General features: G+C 40.6%; 1 protein-coding gene across 1 annotated transcript in view; it reads right to left on the reverse strand.

Moving 5' to 3' along the window:
* Positions 1-23,607, reverse strand: part of pgbd5 (piggyBac transposable element derived 5) — a 62,637-nt gene that overhangs the window by 12,721 nt on the left and 26,309 nt on the right. The window contains exon 3 of the mRNA XM_020514881.2: positions 2,312-2,446. Coding sequence (XP_020370470.1) covers positions 2,312-2,446 — 135 coding nt within the window. The remainder of the gene's footprint in view (positions 1-2,311; positions 2,447-23,607) is intronic.

Below are 23,607 nucleotides of genomic sequence, written 5' to 3' on the forward strand. Positions count from 1 at the left end.
AGGGCTTTTAGGCCCTCCATATGGTAGACACAGGTGTAAAAGATGTAAGTGAATTCCACACGTCTGATGTCGAGCTCTTTGTCCACCGTCTCCATGCCTATTTCTTTGAATGGGAATCCAACCCAACCTCTGTAGATCCCTTCTCCTGCCTCCAGCGGACTCCATCCTCCTGGACACACCCTTCTACCCTCCCTCTAACTCTTCATCTCACACTGCCGCCGCAACATCAACCACTTGGATCTCTCCAGCCTCTCACTTACTCTAGCCTCCCCCCATCAGAACACACAGCTCCTCACCAACCTCACCATTAAGCCTGCCAACAGAGGTGGGGGAGGGGGCATGTGCGTGTGGCCAACTAACCTTTACATCGCCGAGGCCAAACACCAACTCTCTAACACCTCCTCCTACCGTCCCCTCAGTCATGACTCTATCTCGGGTCACCAAGCCATCACTTCCCAGAACATCGAACAACTTCATCACTTCGGGATATCTCCCATCCACAGCCTCCAACCTGAGAAACAGGCAGTGCGGGATTGGGGAACTCTCTCATTCTCAAAATCTATAAACGCAACTGCCCCGGTGAACCCATTGTCTCTGCCTGCTCTTGCCCCACCGAGCTCATCTCCTACCTCAATTCCGTTCTTTCCGCTTTGGCCCATTAACTCCCTACCTACATTCGTGACACAACTCACTCCCTCCACCTTTTCCAAAACTTTCAATTCCCTGGCCCCCCTCATCCTCACCATGGACATTCAGTCCCTGAAGAAGGGTCCTGACCCAAAACATCAACTTTCCTGCTCCTCTGATACTGTCTGACCTGCTGTGTTCCTCCAGCTCCACAGTGTATTGACTCTGACTCCAACATCTGCAGTTCCCGCTATCTTCTATATCCAAGTTTATGGATGACACAAATATAGGTAGGAAAGCAAGTGGCAAGGATGATAGAGTGCAGAGGGATATAGTCAGGTTAAGCAAGTGGGCAAAAACCTGTTAGATGGAGTATAATGTGGGAAAATGAGAAGTTATGCTCTTTGGCAGGAAGAAAAGATTAACTGAACATTATTTAAATAAAGAAGCAATGCAGAAAACTATGGCACAGAGGGAATTGGACGCCCTTGTTTGTGAATCACAAAAAAACTAACATCCAAACTCAGCGGTAATAGGGAGATAAATGGAGTGTTAGTCCTTATTTGAAAGGAAATGGAGTACAAAAGAAAGAAGGTTTTGCTAACACTGTACAAAGCACAATTCAGACCGTAGCTGGAATATTGTGAACAGTTTTGGGCACTTTATCCAAGGAAAGATATAGTAGCATTGGAGGTAGTACAGAGAAGGTTCACGAGGAGAGGTCAGGTAGATTGGGCCTGTATTCATGAGCATTTAGAAGAATGAGAGGCAATCTTATTGAAACATACAAAATTCTAATGGGACTCGAGAGTTGGTTTCCGCTTATGCGAGAGTCTAGGACCAGAGGGCATAATCTCAGAATAAAAGGGGTCGCAGATTTATGACAGAGGTGAAGAGGAATTTCTTCTCTCAGAGGGCTTCTTTAACACAGAGGGCCGTCAAGGCTGAGCCATTAAAGTATATTCAAGGATGAGATAGATTTTTAATCAGTAAGGGAATTCAGGGCTGTGGGGAAAAGGCAGGAAAGTGGAGTTGATTATCAGATCAGCCATGATCTCACTGAATGGTGGAGCAGACTCAATGGGCTGAATGGCCTACTCCTGCTCCTGCTCGCTATGTCTTAAGGTCTTATGGAGTGGGAACTATTACAAGAGCTAATTAAACCATTATGTCAACGGAAATAAACATGGAAGATTCTGGAAACACACAAGATTTTACAGTTATAAAGAAAAGTTTTTTTTGTTCCAGATTGGGATCACAAAGCATTCATCTTAAGCTGTCTCAAAGGCTGGTTAGAAAAATTTCAGCAGCGTGAACAAAAAGTTGAGCGTCAGAGATCAGAGTTGAGATTGAACTTGGACTGTTGAAGGCTTGTGCTCCTAGTATGGTGATTAGTCCTCTTCTGAGCTCCGTTTCAAATGATGATTTGGGCTTAGGCAAAAGGAACACCATGTAAAATGTTGGTGCCACAAAACAAAGGGGCTTGGCAAAAAAACAGGGTGTGCTGTAAAATATGTCACGAAAATATACAAGTCAATGAAGTCAGCAAAGAATTGGCAGATGTAGTTTAGGACAAACATAAAATGTGAGACAATTAGCTATTTAAAGTCAATGTCTCATGTAAATATATTTAAATGGTTTTAACATTTGGTTACACAGCAAAGAACAATTTAAATTACATCACCTGACAGATGTAGCCTGTTGCTGCACATTGCCTGACCCAAAGACTAAACTTCCGCTTTTTCCTTTTGCGCAATTCCCGGTCTGTACACGTGGCAATGAAGAGTGGATCTTCATCAATTAATGGTTCATGCAGTACCTGAGATACAACAAGTTAAAGATTAGATCATACATAACCTTGCACTAACATTTTCAAATTATACAAATTATTTAATTCAACATGTAAAAGAATCCTCATTGAAAGCAAACTATGAATTTGAAACTCCAGTTAATATGAAACAGCATAGGAAAACATCTTTTGATTACTACAGATGAGACCCATTTAAAAGAATTGGTTAATGGTTTATTCCCAACATGAAGAAAAATAAGCATCACTTGGAAAGGGGGTGGCAGCCAGTAAACTCCAAAATAAAAAGCATTTGGGGAGACAATGCCAGGCATTTACACCAACTCAGATGTCTACTGAATTTCTAGGCGATACAAGATGGCGACCAGTTAAACAAATACTTAGAAGCTCTTGCAATGGCTCAGGTCCTATTCAAGGACACACTAACATGTTTCCTTATATGAAAGGACAAATAATACAAGTTGGAATCAGCAACTAGGATTTATATAATACCTTTAGCATAATAAACTAAAAGCACTTCATAGGAGTGTTGTAAACCAATCTATTTCAGGCATTATCAGGGCAGACGGACATAGACTCCGGTTTTAAGGAATGTCCAAAAGGAAGAAAGGTGGAGAGGTTTAGAAAATGAATTGCAGAGTATAGAGCCCAGGCAGCTGAAAACACAGCCAATGTGATGCAGTTAAAATTCGGGATGATCCAGATGCCAGAAGTAAGGAAACACTTGGAAATGTGGGACTGAATGAAATTACAGGGCCAGGGAAAAGGAAGGCAGTGGAGGGATTGGAAAACAAGAGGACAATTTTAAAATATAAGTATTGTTTAACCGGGAATTAATGTAGGGAGTGAGAATGTAATTGAGTGAATTGACCTTGGTGCAAGTAATAGCATGGAGCAGCTGAATTTTGGATAACTTCAAGCACAAAAGAGGTTAGAACGTGGGAGGCCAGGCAGGATTAGTGGAGTCTAGATATAACTAAGATTTGAAAGAGAGCTGCAGCAGATGAATTAAGGCATGTGATGACGAATCAGCAAACTGGTTCAACTTTGGACAGTTATCAAGTGGATGGATGGAATCGGTAACTTGTGGTCATGCCGTACGGCATAAAAGCATTTGCTGATCCTCAAAACATCAAACTGAGATGACGATACTGAGCTATCCTTCCTTCAGACGGCTGATCACCGGGGTCTGGGGGGGGGGGGGGGGGGGGGGGGGAAGAGCCTCCTATGACCCCGGGCATCAGATTAGCACACAAACCCATATCAACCCTCACTCGAACCACTATGGACAGGACCAATGTCATATACAAGATTCCCTGCAGAGACTGTGACAGTTTATAATGGAGACTAAAAGCAACAGCTTCAGTCTTCCTAATATTTAATACATCTGGACATGGTGATCTACGGCTTTGTTTGTTCTCCTGTACTGGATGTCAGATAAGTACTGTGCTTTTTTTCCCCAAATTCTTTCATGGGATGTGGGTATCTCTGGCAAGGTCAATATTTTATTGTCCATTCAGTTACCCTGAGCCAACTGAGTCAACTAGTTGCTGTGTGCTTGGAGTCACCTGTTGAAGGACCATATAAGGATGGCAGGTTTCCTTCCCTAAATGACATTAATTAACCAGATAGGTTTTTACAACAATCGAGAGTGGTTACTCATTTTTTTTTTTAATTCCAGACTTTTTATTGAATTCAAATTTTCCGATCTTCCATGTCCCAGAGAATTCACCTGGGTTCGAGATTACTAGTGTAGTGACATTACCTCCAAACCACCACCTTCCTATGGCCAGTGTCAATATGCTCCTCCCAGTTTGTAGCTTCCCCTCCAAACTAGCAACTGCTGGTAACCTGACCTGATGGTGAAGGGTATAAAAGGATCAATCAGTTCCAAATAACATGGCCTCACTCTTGCCTCTTGGCTCTCAAGGCCAGTTCAAACAGGTCACAGATGTTCATGAGTCTGCGCACTGACAGCAGATGGTGATGTTGTTCACATACAAGCAGGCTTTGACCTGCAAACCTCAACCACCTGGGATAGTCAACCTGCTTAGACCCACACCCTTCTGACAGACTATGCAACACAAATACATAAGGAGAGAAGGGTAGCCATGCTCGATTCCAGATTTGATAGAGAAGCTTTTAAATTCTCAACCATTGGTTGAAATTGCACAACTGACATTTATGTAGAGCAGGTGGATGCAATGGTGGATTCTAAGACCCATTTTGAGAGTATGCCCCTCACATAGGAGGGACATTTTCTGTTAATGGCCTCTCCCAGTCCAAGCTGATGAGACTGCTGTCCACCCTGTGTCCTGCACATAGGTGATCATAGCAGAGTAATACAAGGTTCTCCCACCTGGTACAGTGCAGGTCTGGTCAGAATGAATCAAGACCGGAGAGCAGACCTGATCTGTTTGACAATGACCATGGATAGAATTTTGCAACTTTGATTTAGCAGTAAGAACAGTTACCAAATGCTAATTTCCTCTCCATCCCCAGCTTGTAGATGATGGTGATAATGCCTTTCCTCATGGATTTGGTCATGCTGCCAGTCAGAAGCAGACTCTCATACATCTTGATGGCCCACAAAGTTGAATACAACTCCACTGGTAAACCATCACTTCCAAGAGTTTCACTTCTGTGAAGATTCCCTGCAGAGACTGTGACAAACACTATATTGGACAAACAGGAAGGAAATTAACCACAAAGGGTACACGAACATCAACTGGCAACAAAAAGACATGACCAATACTCGCTCATCTCTATCAACATGGATAAGGAGAACCACCAATTCGATTGGGACAACACCAGGATCCTGGGACAAGCAAAGCAGAGACAAGCATGGGAATTCCTAGAAGCCTAATACTCCACTAAGAAAGCCATCGATAAACACAGAGCTCGACCCCATATACACTCCATTGCAAAGGAAAACTAAGTGAGGTAATCCAGCTCAATGGACACCAAAGTCCAGGAAAACACAACAGCGCTTCACTGAAGGCTGCGCTGATGATGTTACCCAGCAGGGTAATGAAACAACTGTGGAACAACAAACCAGCTTGGTGAGCCAACCAACCACAACAGGATTTTTATAATTTATTATCTGTCTAACATCTTTTAAAAAGAGACATTGAGTTTAAAATCAGCCAAGATTGATTGCTGCATCTTCATACTAGCCTTGGTCCAACCAATCAGTACCCTATTTGCATGCTGTACAAGTTAGCATTTCCTTTCTAAATTTGGGTCCTTGTGTCCTAATCCTGTTAAATGAAAGACAAAAAGAACTTCAATTTCATACCCCATTTCAGCAATGCTCAGCAGGGTCAAACTGACTGTTTAATACTGGACTTAGAATTTGACTTGGAATTTAACACAGTAAAGGATACTGAAAAATAGTTAAAAGAAAGTACCCGCTAATGGCCATGAACAGTCAATTTACTGTGGGGATTAGATGTGGGGCTAATTACTGAAAATAGAAAAAGCCAGTTGTAACTTGGGATGCCTCAAAAAGGCATATGAAAAGTAAACAGGAAGTGCTAATACAGGGTAATTCAGCGCAGGGTGTCTGCAAAGAGAGTGCATCAGAGATTAAGTGTTGGTAATTTGGTGTAGAAAGGCAAAAAGATTCCATTATTTATAGCAGCTTGTGTCACCGTTTAGTACTGTTTGGGGATGAATTCAAAACTCTGCCAATATGCTGCCTGGCTTGCTGTAGTCATGACTTCTACAACATGGCATTGAGTGGGGAGAGCCATCTTGAAGCCAGTAAAAGGAGGCACTTCAGACAACACGTCACAGGCACTGAATTCATAATACGGTGTTGTAATGGAGCTGAGATTAACTGTTGAAGAGCTGCACAGAGGCACAACTACTGACAGATGCACAGTAATCTTAAATCTGTTGTAGCTTCTGCTGAAAGACACTAAAAAGCATCAAGGCAGAGCCTACAAGGAATTGACTCAAGTCGTAGGAAAGCAAAAATGTGAGCAATGAAATCGAGGGCCACATCAGCTAGTGCAATGCTTTCTACAAGCCAAGCTATGCAAGTTAAAGAGCTGCTGATGATGTGAAATCAGAGACAGACCATGGATGAATCTGGAAGTAGACCTCCTCACTCTCACTACAGCTAATTATTCTGTCACAGTAGACCATCATTCAGACTAGTGGAGATGGACCAACTGACTACCACTGAGACTGCAGAATTTCTGAAAGTACACTTCATTATTCCTTTCACTGAGATGACTGATAATGGCCCCAAGATCAGAAATGGAGAATTTAGGTACTTTATAAAGGATTGGGAAATACAACTATCCTCAACCAAATTGAAAGATTGCAGTGCCAGTTAAAAACACTCAAGGAATCAAAATTCCAGATCAGATGCATACAAAGGAATCCTCAAACACCACTGAAAGACATCCAACAGAAAGTGGTCCACTTATACACAGGAGCAGGAGTAGGCAATTCAGCCCGTCCAGCCTGCTCTGCCATTCACTAATATTGATTTGTGGCCTAACTCCATATAGTTGCCTCGAACCCGTGTCCTTCAATACTCTTACTTAATAAAAAATAGTTTATTTCAAATTTAAATTTGACAACTGAACTAGCATCGAACGCTGGTTGAAGTACTGTGTTCCATACATCCATTTGAAGGTTATCTAAGATTACAAAGGCATCTTGATCAATTGGAATAATGGGCTGAGGAATGGCAGATGGAGTTAAATTTGGATAAATGCAAGGTATCGCATTTTGGTGAAACAAACAAGGGCAGGACTTACACAGTTAATGGTAGGGCCCTGGTAGTGTTGTCGAACAAAGTGAATTAGGGATTCAGGCACATAATTCGTTGAAAGTTGCATCACAGGTAGACAGGCTAGTTAAGGCGGCATTCAACACGCTTGTCTTCATTGCTTAGACCTTCCAGTTATAGGAGTTGGGGCATCATGCTGAGGTTGTACAGACATTGATGAGACCACTTTTGGAGTACCATATACAGTTCTGGTAGCCCTATAGGAAGAATATTATTAAATTGGAGATGGTTCAGAAAAGATTTACCAGGATATTGCTGGGACTGGAGGGTTTGAGCTATAAGGCAAGGCTGGGACTTTTTCCACTGGAGTGGAGGAGATCGAGGGGTGATCTTATATAGGTTTATAAAATCATGAGGAGCATAGATAAGGTGAATAGCAAAGGTATCTTCCTGAGGGTGGGGGAATTCAAAGCCAGGGGACAATTTTTTTTTTTAAAAATGAGAGCGGAGAAAGATTTAAAAGCGACTTAAGGGGTAACTTTTTCCACACAGAGGGTGGTTTGTACGTGGAATGAACTGCCAAATGAAGTAGTAGCTGCAGGTACAGTTACAACATTTAAAAGACATTTGAACAAGTAAATGAATAGGAAAGGTTAAGAGGGTTATGGGCCAAATGCAGGCAGGTGGGACTAGTGTAGTTTGGGAAATCTGGTTGGCATGGACAAGTTGGACTAAAGGGTCTATTTCTGTGCTGTATGACTCAATGATTATGTTTTCTAACATTAGGGCATGGCCCTAATTCCTAGACTATGACCCCAGTTCTAGAATCTGGAAATAGTTGATCTTTATCTACCCTATCTTTCTTAACTGCAGCATAACATCTGCATTCTTACACTCCAGCCCTTTAGATATGAAGGCCAGTATTCCATTAGCCTTCTTGACTATTTTCTGCACCTGCTCATGGTATTTTAAAAACTTATGCACCTGAATCCACAAATATCATCGGGCACAGACTGTATTTAGCTTGTGCCTAAAATACCCTGATCTATCTTTTTTCGGTCCAAAATGGATAACCTCACACTTGCAATCCATCTGCCAGAGTTTTGCCCATTTACCTGATGTATCAATATCCTGTTGTAATTTTCTACTATCATGCTGTCTACAATGCTACCCAATTTTGTTGTCAGCATTTTCATGTCATTATCCAAGTCATTAATGAATACTGTGAACAATTGAGGCCCCAACACAGATCCCTGTGGCCACCACTAGTCACGTCCTGCCAATTTGAGTACTTATCCATTATGCCAACTGTTTCCTGCCATTCAACCAATTTCCTATCCATGTCAGTAATTTGTCCTCAGCTCTGGGGACTTCCACGTTAGCTAACAGTCTCCTGTGTAGGATTTTATCAAAAACTTTCTGGAAGTCCATATAAAAAAATCTCTATCAACTTACCTCTGTCAACCACTTTTGTCACCTCTTCAAAAAGCTTTGAGGTTTGTCAGCTATGACTTACTCTCCATGAATCCATGAAGACTCTTCCTGATTAACTGACATTGAAGAGATCAGTTACCCTTCCTTGATTACAGGCTCCATAAAATTTCACTACCACAGACGATACACTAACTAATTCCCCGCTTTCATTTTGTCACCCTTCTTAAAAGGGAGTGAAGTGACATGAGGAAATTTCCAATCCAGAGCTACAACTCCTGAATCCAGGGAAATGAAAGATTATGGTTAGAAGAGCACATTGCCGATGTCCTATCTCTTTTAATACCCGTGGATGGAAATGGTCAGGTCCTGGGGATTTAACACTTAGTTCCATTAATTTCACCATTATGGATTTTTTTAATTTCAAAAATATACTTATTTCATAAGATATCTTTACATACATAGTCACTATAACAGTTCAATTCCGTACAGTAGCACATTAGGAAAGCAAACATTGGAGTTTGATTCTATCCAAACAAACCAAAGGCATCTCTTGCTTGTATAAGATTATATTTACATATACTTGAGGCACAGAGTAGGGATTATTGATGACTTATTTATGCTAATTTTACTTAGACCCTCGTCCGCTAATTTCTTTGAGACTTCCAGCAAGCTATCTTCCTTTCTGCTGTGAATACTGAAGCAAAATGGTTATTCAGCATTACTTGCGTCACACCACACAAATTACTTTTCCAGTAACAAAAGCCATTGAAGCCAGAAGCAACAGACAAAGGTGACAAAATCAAATTGAAATAGCAGAAAGCCAACTTTCATTTAAGCAAGACTATCAAACATTCCCAGTCAGGGTACAAATCTACAACCATCAAGAGTCAAGCCAAGTGGGAAATTGGGACCTGTGTAGTGTAGTCTTCACCTCAGTTGTACACAGTGGAAATGAATAGCCGTTATAGCTGCAGGCACACATGCACAACTAGACTAGTGTTCCTCAAATCAGGACAGCCAATCAGGAATTGGGGAACTAATTTACCAGGCCACAGTTCAGTTATCAATGCCAGAGGTCCACAGCACCTCAATAATAGAAATGGAAAAATATTGACTGCATAACAAATGACATGAGAATGGCATTCCCAGAGAAGGAACACACTCAGATGAACAGCCAGTGACAACGCACATGCATACCTGCAAGATTTAAAACTGTGTGCAACGAATATGCAGAAACTGACAAGAATAATGAACAGCTAATGCATGCGAAAAGTGGACTGTTAGGGATAGAAATGCATTACTGTATTAATGAACATCCTGGCTTTCTACAGTCATGTGACTGCTACTGAGAAACACTGACTGCAGAGATCATGCAGCCAGTTCAATAAAGCACACAGTACAGACAACACAGTATAATTATTTTAAAGACTACAAACTAAGTTATGTCAAATCAAAGACTGATGTAAATAAAACAAGGTTTGTATACTGGTGCTACAATAGCAGCTTGTGGGAATTTGTAGAGTGAAATGCAACCCACGATAATCAAGTCTGCAAATATCTGTTAAGGAAAGTCAGTTCAGTTACTAAGTCTGAAGTCTGAAATGCAGAAATTGTATGGCAGAGAGCAAGAGAACACAAGTGAATATTAGGAAATAATAGCATTCTGTTGGTTTCAGAATATCGTAATATTCATCAAATTGTATCAACCGCATGAAGTGGTCAAGTGGACTGCTTTGTCCTGGGACTGCACATTTTCTTGAGTTTTGCAGAATTGCATTTAACCAGACAATTGGAAAATATTCTCTCATACATCTGAATTGTGCCTTGTAAAGATGTTTTGGGGAGGTCTAATAAATCACGTGACATTCTTCTTGCAGACATAATATTTATTTAGCTATCAAGTTGATTTTCAATAATGTCCCATCCTGAGAAGAAGAGGAGGTGGTCAAGGGCGAGGACAATGATGGCCGGCAAGGGGGGGGGGGGGGGGGGGGGTGTGGTGGTGTCAATGATCGTAAAGCTAGCAAATTTCAAAGAAGTAATTAGGTTCTCTTTATTGACAATGCTATTCGGTCACTTATTGGTCCAAACTTGGATGCCATCCACCTTGTTTCACACAGAAAGGGGTTGTTTCATTACCTAGGGAACTACAAATTGAGCTGAACGCTCTGCTATCAATTCTAATCTGACACAGGTCATTGATGAGGTATTTAAAGATGGTTGTGAATAGTATGCTACCTTGAGGAACCTCTGCAGTAACATGAGATTGGGAGATGATTGCAGGACAGTCTGCCTCTTTTCACGAACAAAAACAAAGTTGCTGGAAAGGCTCAGCAGGTCTGGCAGCATCTGTGAAGGAAAAAACAGTTAACGTTTCGGGTCCAGTGACCCTTCCTCAGAACCTCTTTTGCCAGACATGATTCTCACCTCCACCTCTCACTGAGTTTTTATTTTAGAAGAAATCCTTGGTACTACCATGTGCAGCTGAAAGCAAACTTGAATAGGTTTTCAAAGTTTAGTCAAACCTGCTCTAACTTCAGAAAGCACAGTCTTCCCCACCCTAATTTTGTTCTTCAAATTAGTTGGATTTTGAAAGCTTCTCATGCAAATGAAAAATCAATCAACCACCAACTGTGATTTGTTGTTTACATCACATGAAATAACTGAATGAAGCATACAAGAAAAGCAGACAGGTAGAGGCAGGTTCAAATTGAGGATTACCACTGTATCCAATATTGCAGAGCTCTTCAAGAATCTTACAAAGCAATGCTACTAAATCCAATGCCTTGTCTCAATACTTGACCTACACCAGAAACCCATGAACAAATTTTGCTCTCTCCTCCATCAATCCAAAGCCGCCCTATCTGCCAAACTCGGGTACCAGAACACAGCACTGCTAACCAAATACTTACCTCTAATTTGGACAACTTACTACACATCAACTACACATTTGAGAGAAAACAATAAAAGCCACTTACTCAAGTCTTCACCAAATCAAATACCTTTTAAAATTAATTTCCTAGTGCATTTGCAAGAACTGTAAACTAACACAAGAAAAGGAATTTTACTTAAATGGCTGTGAACACATGACTCAATACTTCGTCTTCCAATTACTCTGAGTAATGCCATAGGGATCTAGTGGCAATATAATTAAATTAGTGGCACAGATGAGATAGGCTGAGCAGCCTCCTTGTGAATTGTGTAACTTTAATTGCAAGAATACCATGAAATAAACACCAGCAGTTTCTTTTGTTGACCTTGAGAAAACAAAGGATTATTTGTCAAGAATATTTGTTGAGAAATCAAAGCACCATTTTGTTTATTTCCTCCTCCAAGGAATTTTATTCTGGCCACTAGGTCATAACCCACTCAAACCATGACTTCAGCTCTAAATTCATTTAGAAATAGTCTTTCAAGCAAAACATTCCCTTGAGAAAACTTGCATCGGAGAAAATAATATAGCACCTTTGTCATATTGAAATGTCTCAAGGCACTTAGCTAGAGTATTCAGACAAAACTTGGCCTTCACCACGTAAAAGGAAGAATTAAGATAGGTGACAAAAAGTTTGGTCAAAGAATTACATTTTGAACTGCATCTTGGAAAGGAGATAGAGACGGGGCAGAGGATACAAACTGGGGGGGTTTTGTCAGGTAAAGGCAAAGACCCAATGGTGAAAGGAAAAATATTTGGGATGCTTGCCTTGGATCACAGAATGTATCCAAGTGGTTCTTTTCAGATTCGGGTAAATATAATTAAGGGAAGGCTCGACCACAGCAATTTGCTTAAATATGAATGTTTATCAAGTAAGAATAGTGATTAAAATGGCAATAATAAATGGAAAAGAACAGATGGGAAAAAAAAGCAACAAGTCTCATGTTCTTCTGCCTGTCGGTGACCCGTCAATGGACGGCTGGTCTGGAGGCTTAGGTTTGTTCCTGGCAGTGTTCACAATTCCGAGCTGATGTGAAGTCCAGTAGCCTTGGGACGAATCTCTCTCGCACACACACACACACACACACACACACACAGTATCGCAAACAACCACAACAGATACAATAGATGAAACTGCTCGTTCGTCCAGAAAACAAGTTTCTTTTTAAATTGTGCTCTCTGCGGCATGTACGGGAACGTTCACAGGATTCATCCAAGGTCATGCAGCCTGTCAAATATCATCAGCAATTTTCACTCTTCAGTCCATCCTATACAATTTATCTTCTCATGCAGCTGTCGAATATCATTAACTTTTAGTCTTTCAGGCCATCCTATACAATGCTCAAGATTAGAACTGAAGGACCATAGTGATCTTAGGAGGTTATGGGACATCAGTTATAGGAAGGGCTAAGGCCATAGTGGAATGAGAAGACATAGTTATAAAAGTTTTAAAGTGGTGGCCAGTTCTGCTTCCAATACATGGATGAGTGAACAGGACGTGATGCAAGTCAAATTATGATCAACATTTTGGATGAGTTGAGTTTTATGTAAGCAGCTTTTGCTGGAAACACTGTTCTTCGCAACAACGTCATAAAAATCGAAAAAAAAAGTAAAATCTGGAGAAAGTGCATTTTCAGACATTTATCAGGCAATGATTTAGAAATGTTCGTAATTGACAACGTCTACCAGCTTAAACCAGAAATTGCAGTTCATAAGATCTAACTCTCTACGCTACAAAGTACTGTAAATTGCTGATATACACAATTTCAAAGGGAATTAGTAATTTTAAAACTGTATAAACAGTTAATGTTTTCAGTGAGCATAAAAATATACAACTTAGGAGGTATAATCCATTTGGCTGTCAAGTTTGCTCCTCCATTCAATAGCATCTGATGGTGGCCACGACTCTCCATTTCCACCTATCCCTGATAGCCATCAACTCCCTTTTGGTCAACTGTGTTCTTAAGTACTGGTGGATAAAGATGAAGTTGTCATTTGAACGGCAATTGTATAAGTAGCAGTCAAGAATTTGCGCAAAGCTTCAGGAAGCCACTGCTGAGTGTACGGTATGTAATTGTGAGTAAACACTTACGGATTTTAGAATATACAGAATGACTTCATTGGTTTCCCATTCCAGGGATTTGTCCAAAGTGATGGTTAGAGACAATTTCTACTTGGACAAAGAAGAAGAGGTTTTTAAGAGGCTATTGCAAAAAGCATAGCATTGGATTGAAGTGGGTAGATGCCATTAAAGATCACAAGTTAGAAAACACTAATATTAAGACGTTTGAACAATTGAAAATGCAAACCAGCTACATGTGGGTTTGCAGAGGGAAGATGATCCTTCAGAAGGACCTGCAGATAGTTCTGCTAAGAGGATGGATAAGCGACCAAATAATTAGCATAAATCAGATCAAAATCTCCAAAGCGCTCTTCAAATTTGACTCAGACTATGGTTCCTATTCTAAGGGAAGTTGTGTTAGTGGTAATGTCACTGAACTAGCAAGATTAGACTAATGCTGGGTGAGGATGTGTTTAAGTGCCACCATAGCCGTTGATGGAATTTAGATACGTCAGTCAATTAAATTTAATTTTAAAAAAGGTAGGATCTGTAATGGTGACCATGAAACTATCATTTGACTGTTGTGGAAAATCTAACTGGTTCACTCGAACTATAAAAGGAAGGAAATGTGCCATCCTGCTCTAGTCTGCCCTAGATGGTTCCAGACACAGCAATGTGAGTGACTCCTAATTCACTGCAAACAACTCTGTTCATGGGTAATTAGGGACAGGCAACAAATGCTAGCCTTGCCAGCAATGCTTGCATCTCATGGAAAGTGATAGCTTCCTCACTTACCACAAACACTCCATGATTCCTTCTGGATTCTAGAAGTAATAACAACAATTCTTTGTTTTTCAGCCCAAGTTCAATAATTAAAATCAATTGAAAAAATCTCATGCCTCAGTCATTTTTATGTATCCCAGAAGCTGCAATCAATAGTCAACTATTATATGCAACTGTGCCTACCCTTTCAAAGATACAAGGCAAGCATACAAATGCACAGTGTTCATTCTTGTTCGGAGAGAATGAAGCTAAGTGCTGCATTAGAGTCAAGGGTGAAATCTTCTGGAGGTATGTAATATCAGCAAGCCTTGCACAGGAAAATCTTAGCTCAAATGTGGCCATTCCATCAACTTCAGAGAATAAGACCATACGTTAATTGAATGGCAGACAGGGTCCACAGGCTGAACGTAAATGTCTGGCCAGTTATCTCAATGGATGGAAAACTTCGGTTCTAATTTTCAAATAAGTAGCCAGAAGACTCTATAGCCCTGTCTGTGCATTGGGAGAGCCCACATTCCAATGTTTATCCAACTGATATGAAAATAAAACAGGAGGAAAAACTTTTCTAAACTGGGGGGCTTTCCAAAGTTAAATTTCAAAGGTAAACCATCAAATTTTAATTCCTCCCCAGCAGCATCTGCTTGGAAGGAATACAACTCAAACCACCAATGTATTCTTTAGTTTCTCAGCATCAAAAAACAAACACTGGTGGGTTCAGTGACTTTGTCGATCCCAACTAGGTTCAGATTTTTTCAAAGTTAAATCGCTTGAGTAAAAAAAAGTAATCAAAACTAACCTGCCAGTCAGGCAACAACTGTAGAGACAGAATGTAGCTGATATTTCAGCTTGATTATCTTTTGACTGAAATGGAAAATATTCAAGATTTAACTTTTTAAATTAAGTAGAGGTGGGCAAAATGGCCTGGGAAACAGAGGAAAGAACAAATGGTAAATGCAATAGGGTGGAAGGCAGAAGTGTAGTAGTGTATAAGAAATCAATGTTTACAATTTTTCCACACCAAACCATCAATTTAACCATGACCAACATCTGTCCAAACAAAGGAAACAAACAATGCTCATCATCTGATGTTGAGTTCAGAATATAAAGTACCTAATTAAAAAGAGTGAACCACCGTCCCTGGGACTTCAATGAAACAGTGGAGGTGGTCAAGGGCAGGAATGTCGGAGTGGGAGCAGGACTGGAAATTAAAATAACAAACAACCACAAGTCCAGGGTCACATTTGTGGACTGAAAGATAACGTGCAGCACAGTAATCACCTATTCTGGTGTTTCTTTTTTCCTTCCCCTGAGGAAAACAAAATTACAAACATAAATCTGTACTGGATTCTACAAAGTACTGTGCATATCAATCACTAAGCCACTTGGAAGGAAGCTGGTGAAAGCACAAGATTGAATCCCCTGCACTTACACAAGAATGTACTGTAGGAATAATGTGTGTTGAAGCCAAGCAAGAATCGGTGCCTTCAGAACACTTAAAGGGAGAGGAGAGGGAAAGAGGCATTTGGCGATGGCTGAAACAGAAGGATGATGCCTTGAATTTGAGATGGAAGGCGAGGACACTTAACCCTCTGTTTTTTGGCAGGAAATGCAAAATATTGCAAATAAAACAAACACAATCAAAGGCCTATCAAACAGAGGAGGGTTACCTCAGTTGAAGGAAAAAGACCTCTCAAAAGTACTAGCACAGAGGCAGCATGGTCAGAGCAGTTGCGATGGAAACAAAGAAACTGAGAGAATAGAATAAACTGTAATACAGGTACTTCAATAGATTAATACTAGCTATTGGTTGATATCTTAATGCTTGGGAATAAGCTAAGGAAGTCAAGGAAGAAAGAGAGATTGGTAGTAGACCAGTAGAAGGTGAGGGAAGGGTTGAGACTGAAGAAAATAAAATATTTCAGCTGTGGGAAACAGCAAGAAACTGCACCAGTGTATTCAAAATTTAAAAAAGGTAAATGACCCAAATAGACCATGAACAAAGAATGTTTGTGCCCCTCGAAAAGGTAAACAATCCATACCCTTTCCCATATTGAAACCTATCATTTGGAGGAAGTGAAGGAAATTAGAGGTTTTTCACTGCAACAAGAATTTCCATCATAATGTCGTATTCATTTCTACCTTCTATCTTACAGATCTTCATTTTGTCCTTATGCTCTGAATCAGTTAATGGAGTTGATTTTTTATATTTTTAGCATTTCTATAGAGAGAAATCCTCAACTTTAAAAAGTTAATTCTTCCTTTTTCAGGTTACGGTGCTTGGACTGCTGAGCATTTCCTTCTTTCAATTTTCCAAAATTCACAGTATTTCAGAGTTACACAAAATGGAAACAGAGCCTTTGGTCCAACTTGCCCATGCCAGATATCCCAATCTGACCTTACCTCATTTGCCAGCCTATATCCCTCCAAACTTTTCCTATTCATGTACTCATCTGAATGCCTTTTAAAATGTTGTAATTATATCCTCGTCTACCACCACCTCTGACAGCTCATTCCATACATGCAACACCTCTTGCACGAAAAAGTCACCCTCAGGTTCCTTTTTAACCTTTCCCTTCTCACCTTAAACCTATGCTCTCTAGTTTGTACTCACCTACCTTGGGGGAAAAAAAAAAGGACTTGTCTATTCACCCTATCCATGCCCCTCATGATTTTATAAACCTTCAAGGTCACCCCTCAGCCTCCGACACTCCCCAAAAAAAAGCTCCAGCCTAGTCAGCCTCTCCCAGTAGATCAGATCCTCCAAACCCAGCAACGTCCTTGTAAATCTTTCCTGAACCCTTTCAAGTTTAGAATCAATCCTATAGCAGGGAGACCAGAATTGAACGCAGTATTCTAATTCACTTTTTACTGACTTACAGAAACTTGTTTTTTTTTAAAAGAAATTGCTTAATGGGATGTGGGCGTTACTGGCCAGGCTAGCATTTATTACTCATCCCCAGTTACCCACAAGGTGGTGTGGCGAGTTGCCTTCTTGAACAATTGCATGTACATTTGGCGTCGGTACATCCAAAATTCCATTGGGGAAGGAGTTCCACGATTTTGACTCAGCAACAAAGGAACGGTGATACTTGCAAGTCATGAATGGGAATAGCTTGGAGAAGAACTTATATATGCTAGTTTTCCTCGTTTTTATGTTCTGCGGTGCATCTTGTAGATGGTACAGATGGTTGCTACTGAGCACGACTGGTGGAGGGACTGAACATTTGTGGACGTGACACCAATCAAGCAGGCTACTTTGTGTTGGATGTTGTCAAGCATCTTGAGTATTGTTGGACCTGCACTCAGCCAGGCAAGTAAAGAGTAATCCAACATATTCCTGACTTGCGCCTTGCAAATGGCAGATAGGCTTTAGGAAATCAGGAGATATGAGTTGTTTGTTGCAAGATTCTTACCCTCTAACCTGTTCTTGTAGCCACAGTATTTTATGACTGATCTTGTATAGTTTCTAGTTCTGGAAAGAAGCGAAGTAGTGATAGTGGGGGATTCACCAATGCTAAAACCACCAAAATTAAAAAGATGTGATGGCTTTCTCATCACAGAACGAATGTTGTTGATGAAGCAGCTAAAGCCACTACCTAGAGGGTTCTCTTTGTTTTGCTCGTACCATGTAATAGTTTCTCAACCTTAACTGTGATAGTATATAGTGAGTGACTATGTTCCCAAAGACAAGCCAAATATCTCAGTGACATTCGCCTCAAAAGGCAGAATCAAGCTACAGCTTCCATAATCTTTGCTCATATCTTCATTGTTTCCTCTATTTAACGTTGCTGACAAATATGACAAGTTAATAATTCAGCTGCCATCCAGATATAGTAGTATGTAGATTAACATAAGCATTCAAGCATTGACCCCCAATAAAACTGTGCATAACTGACTAATCCCGCAATCTTTAATCTCTCAGATCCAGTCCCAGTTCCTAATCTGGCTCTCAATTTTAATATTATTCTTTCATTAATAACTCAGATGTTTCTAAAATCAGAAGCTAAAATACTTTGGGAAGTTCCTATATTTTATTAATTATGTTATCAAAACTGATGAAAAATCACATTCGAAATCCATATCCAAATCCAAATGCAGCTGAAAATTCACATTTTCATTTTCAAATGCACAGATAGTATAAAAGACAGACAAATTCCAGTTCCTAGCTTAAACTGTGCCTAGGCTCTGTTTGGATTGAAGTGCACAATATTTTTCATTCTGATATTTGATCTATTTATGCCAATGTTTGCAATGCAGTGTGATTCAATTCCCATTACAGCTGAGGTCACTATGAAAGTCTCCACCTTATCAACCTCCCCTCTCACCTGAGGTGTGGTGATCCTCAGGTTAAACTCACCAACAATCATCTCTCTCTAGTGACAGTAGCCTTACGATCCTCTGGGACTACGCCAACTTTATTGCTTCAATAAGTGACTAGACCGAACAGTACTCATTTAAAACACACCAGCATTATAAATTCACTTAGGTGGAAGTGGTTCGGCACTACAATTAACGATGGCACTATACACAATAAATCTTTGACCAGGTGCTGCTTGAAAGCAGGGATTTTGGAGTACTTTTATTCAACAAACAGGAACAGGTATTTGCAGAGTTTGAATTCTACTCCCAGCTCCTCACCAAAATTCAGTTTCCACCAAAGGCAGTGAATCTTTGGAGATACGTCTAGCTGAGTTGGTGCACATATATTGCCTTGTCTGATTTTCACATGCAATGTGAATGTCTGGCAGAGCTGCAAGACTTCAAGGCCAACCCAGACATGCATTTCAGTAAACCCGACAGACTGGAAAAGACATTCTTGACGAGCTTTATCAACAAAATGCTCATCATTCTTAAAATGACAGGACCAAATTCTTACCCACAGAATCTGCCACTCAGCTGGACAAGATAGCAGTCGTGGAAAGCAAGCTTTAAGAAAAAAAAGCATTTGTTCAATAGGCGTAAGAGCAATGGGAGCTTCACGGAGACACATACAATAGGGTTTATATTCACAGCTCACTACCAGCACATTATGCACATGTGGCTGCACAGAGCAGGCAGACAGATAGACAGAAACAAAAAGGGGACATTTCACATGAGCGTGCAAGAGGTTTAGCAAGGGAATTCCAGAGCAAAGGCAAGGCCACCAAGTAGAAATGGGAGCATTGAGACCACAAAATGCATTGCCACAAGGGTTCAGGCTAATGGAATTGTATACATGCATTGAGAAGCTACAAATGACAAAGAAATATAGGTTAATGGAGTTAGAGAGAGGCGGGAAGAATGCTCATATGAAACATGAAAACCATACTAGACCAGTTAAACAGCCTGTTTTTGAGCTGTGTGCTCCATCTAATGCTCCATAAATTCAGCTCAAACTGTTCAGCCTCAGTACACTGCTACAATAACACCACCATCTGACTTTCCATACACACCTGCATGACACATCAGAAGAATTGATGTTACATGGTGGGCTTAAAGTCCCTGAAAGGACAGTATAAATGGAGTGGATGCATGAATTATTGCACAAAGTCAAAACAGATTTTGAACATTCAATATTGCCAAGAAAATCTTGGAGATTTTAAAAGTCATAGTTGAATGTGAATAAAAAATACATTGAGGAAGACAGCGATGATGGTGGTTTAATTTTAAAAGTGAATGATGGGCGTAATTTTCACTTTAGGCTGTGAATTGACAGAGCAGATTGCTTGCCCACTATTTACCCCTCATTGATTTTAAAAAGAATGAAAATTGGGTACAGAATGATCTGCCAGCTTACCACCCATGTTGTGGTGAAAATGGTAGTTTCCCTTGATGGTTGTCACTGAAAGTAAAATTCAATACGTGCACAAATTTTTAATTGGGGAAGTGACGGCTTAGTGGTATTATTGTTCATTAGTAATTCAGAGACCCAGGTAATGTACTGGGGACCTGGTTCAAGTCCTGTCATAGCAAATGGTGGAATTTTAATTCAATTTTTTAAAACCTGGAATTAAGGGTCTAACGATGACCATGAAACTGTCAATTATCAGAACAACCTATCTGGTTCACTAATGTCTAGTAGGGAAGGAAATCTGGCCTACATGCAACTCCACGTGGACAGCAATGCGCTTGACTCTTAACTGCCCTCTGGACAATAAATGCTGGTCTAGCCAGTGTTGCCCACATTCCATGAATGAATTAAAAAAAACAAACTGGACAGCCTTTTATGTGAAAAATTAAGTCTGGAAAGATAAATGACAGACTTTCCAAATTCTTCACACATTCTTGCCACATTCTTCAGATGGATATATCCATACTGACTACAGCACCAAAATAAAGGTACCTTTTAGTCACAAAAAAAGATGGAACTGCTCATATTTTTAAATATAAAAGCATCTTCAAAGTACAACTGAATGCAACAAAAACAGTTAGTCATTTTCCCTTCCTTTTGGTAGTAATGGAATGGGGGAGAACTTCCCACCCTCAAAGGCTTCCTGATGATCAGTCTGGGGAAATGGAGTCTTCAATAATCAGTTAGATTTGAGACAAAACGATTCAGTCCAAAATGTTGCATAAGTCACACCACAATTTGATGGGTTTTTGACTTTCCATTGTTGTGGTATACTGAAATCACGTCATAATGCTGAATTATCCGAAGTCAGGTCAACTACTTTAGCAATGCGTGTATATGGTGCACAAATTTTGAATTCTTTATTATTTATTCTGTGAGATTGCAAACAAATTGCTACTCAGTCTTGATTAAAACAGGATTAATTTGATTTATTTTGTTAGTGACTATCATTAAGGTAAGTTATGCTTAAATCAGCATTTCTAACTTTTTGCTTCAGTTCTGGCTAGTGAAACCAAGACCCACATCAACAATCTCTCATCCTTCTCAAGCGTATGATTCAATTCAAGCATAAGTTAGGACATGCTCTCATGACACTGCCTTGACAGCCTTCTATGAGGATGTCTCAAATACCACCATCACACTGTTTTCCTGCACACAGCCATCACTTACTATTTCCAACCTTTGTAGGAAGATGGAATGTTCAGCAATTTTTTGCTCACTACAGCATGGAGATTGATTTTTTTTCCCCATTTATAATGAGATAAGGGAGATTAGAAAACAATACGAACAAAGAATAACAGGAGGCCACTTGACCCTTTGAGCCTGCTCTGCCATTCAATAAGATCATGGCTGATGCATGATCCATGGTTCATGTGCACGCACTGGTATGGCCTGAATATCTCTTGTAACAAGCAAAAGTTATCAATTCCTCAATGCACATCACAGTACAAGGAATGATGGGTATGACCCCTTGCAACAGGGAAAGCTCTGGAAAGCTGTTACGCGCATTTCAGTGCCAAATACTAAGTGCATGTTGAGTTCTCTTCATTCTGAACAAAATGTATAGAAAACCCAAGGTCTTGAAGCTTGTGAAGTCCACATTGATATCATTGGGCTGCAGGGTTCCCACTTCTTGGACGACATGTCCATCCTGGGCCTCCTCCAGTGCCACAACAATGCCACCCAAAGGTTGCAGGAACAGCACCTCATTTCGTTTGGGAACCCTGCAGCCCAATGATATCAATGCAGACTTTAGAAGATTCAAAATTTCCCCTCCCCCGACCGCATCCCAAAACCAGCCCAGCTCGCCCCCGCCTCCCTAACCTGTCGGTCCTTTCTCCCACCTATCCACTTCTCCCACCTCCTACCTACCAGCCTCATCCCGCCTCCTTGACCTGTCCGTCCTCCCTGGACTGACCTATCCCCACCCTAACTCCCCACCTACACTCACCTTTACTGGCTCCATCCCCGCCTCTGAACTGTCTGTCTCCTCCCCACCTATCTTCTACTTTATCCATCTTCCATCCGCCTGCCCCTCTCTCCCTATTTGTTTCAGAATCCTCTTCCCCTCCCCCATTTCTGAAGAAGGGTCCAGACCCGAAACGTCAGTTTTCCCGCTCCTCTGATGCTGCTTGGCCTGCTTTGTTCATCCAGCTCTATATGCCTGGTTATCCCAAAGTTCCAACCTAACTAACAGAGAGGGGAAGGCAGATGGTGATAGTGTGTGGGACTCCAAGGATAGGAAGCCTGATTAAATTAAAATTAGAATTAGCTTTATTGCCACATGTATTCAAAAGAGTATACTGAAAAGTTTTAAAATCGCCACTTACCGCACCATCTTAGATACAAAGGTACTAGGTACAGCTTCTTCAGTTACAAGATTAGTTAGTGTAACAATGTCAGTGACATATGGCACCATCTTTAAAGATCTTCTAAAAACTTATTCTGCCAGTCACACCATCATGGCTAATCTGCCACTTTATTCCCACCATGGTTGAACAGGCTAGCACAATTGGATGCGGTTTGTCCAGACAACCAGAGCTTGAGTCGTCAAGTCAGGTGGTATTTACTGAAAGGCCAAGAGCAGGCACATCGGATGGCAAGTGACATTGACATTGACATTGACAAAGGTGTGTCTCTGCCATTACACAGCCGTAGTTACTGCACAAACTAAGAGCTCATGATGCAGGGGGTCACATTTTAGCATCCACAGAGGATTGCGTGTCTAATGGGAAATAGACTGCAAGGATAAATGGTCAATTTCAGGTCAGCAGGATGAAATGAGCAGAGTGCCACAGGAATCAATGGTTCTCCCTCAATATTTATAATCTACATTGACTTGGATGAAAGGACCAAACACATGTAGCTCAATTTACTAATGACAAAAGGATAGGTAGGAAAATAAGTTGTGAAAAGGTGTCTCCAAAGGGACAAAGATAGGTTGAGAACATACAAAAAAAATTGACAAAGTGTATAACATGGAAAAAAAAACAGGAACTTGTCTATTTCAGCAGCAAGAGCGTAAAAGCTGCATATTATGGTAGAATTGTACATTTAACTGTAGAGAGAATGCTAAACTCAGAGGTCCAGGCCGAACTGGATGTCCTGGTAAATGAATCCCAACAAAATTGTATCCAGGTGCAGCTAGTGATTTGGCAAACGGAATGTTATATTTTCACTATTTCCAGGAAAGTTAAAATATACATGGCATACTTAAAGAGAGAGCACTGCATACAGATTTTGCCTCTATTTAAAACAACAATTAAGTTAGAAGCAGTTTAGAGAAGGTTCATCCAACTGATTTCTGGGATAACAAGGTGTAGAGCTGGATGAACACAGCAGGCCAAGCAGCATCAGAGGAGCAGGAAGGCTGATGTTTCGGCCC

This window comes from Rhincodon typus, chromosome 5 (genome assembly GCF_021869965.1).
Source record: "Rhincodon typus isolate 14 chromosome 5, sRhiTyp1.1, whole genome shotgun sequence".
Lineage (NCBI taxonomy): Eukaryota > Metazoa > Chordata > Chondrichthyes > Orectolobiformes > Rhincodontidae > Rhincodon > Rhincodon typus.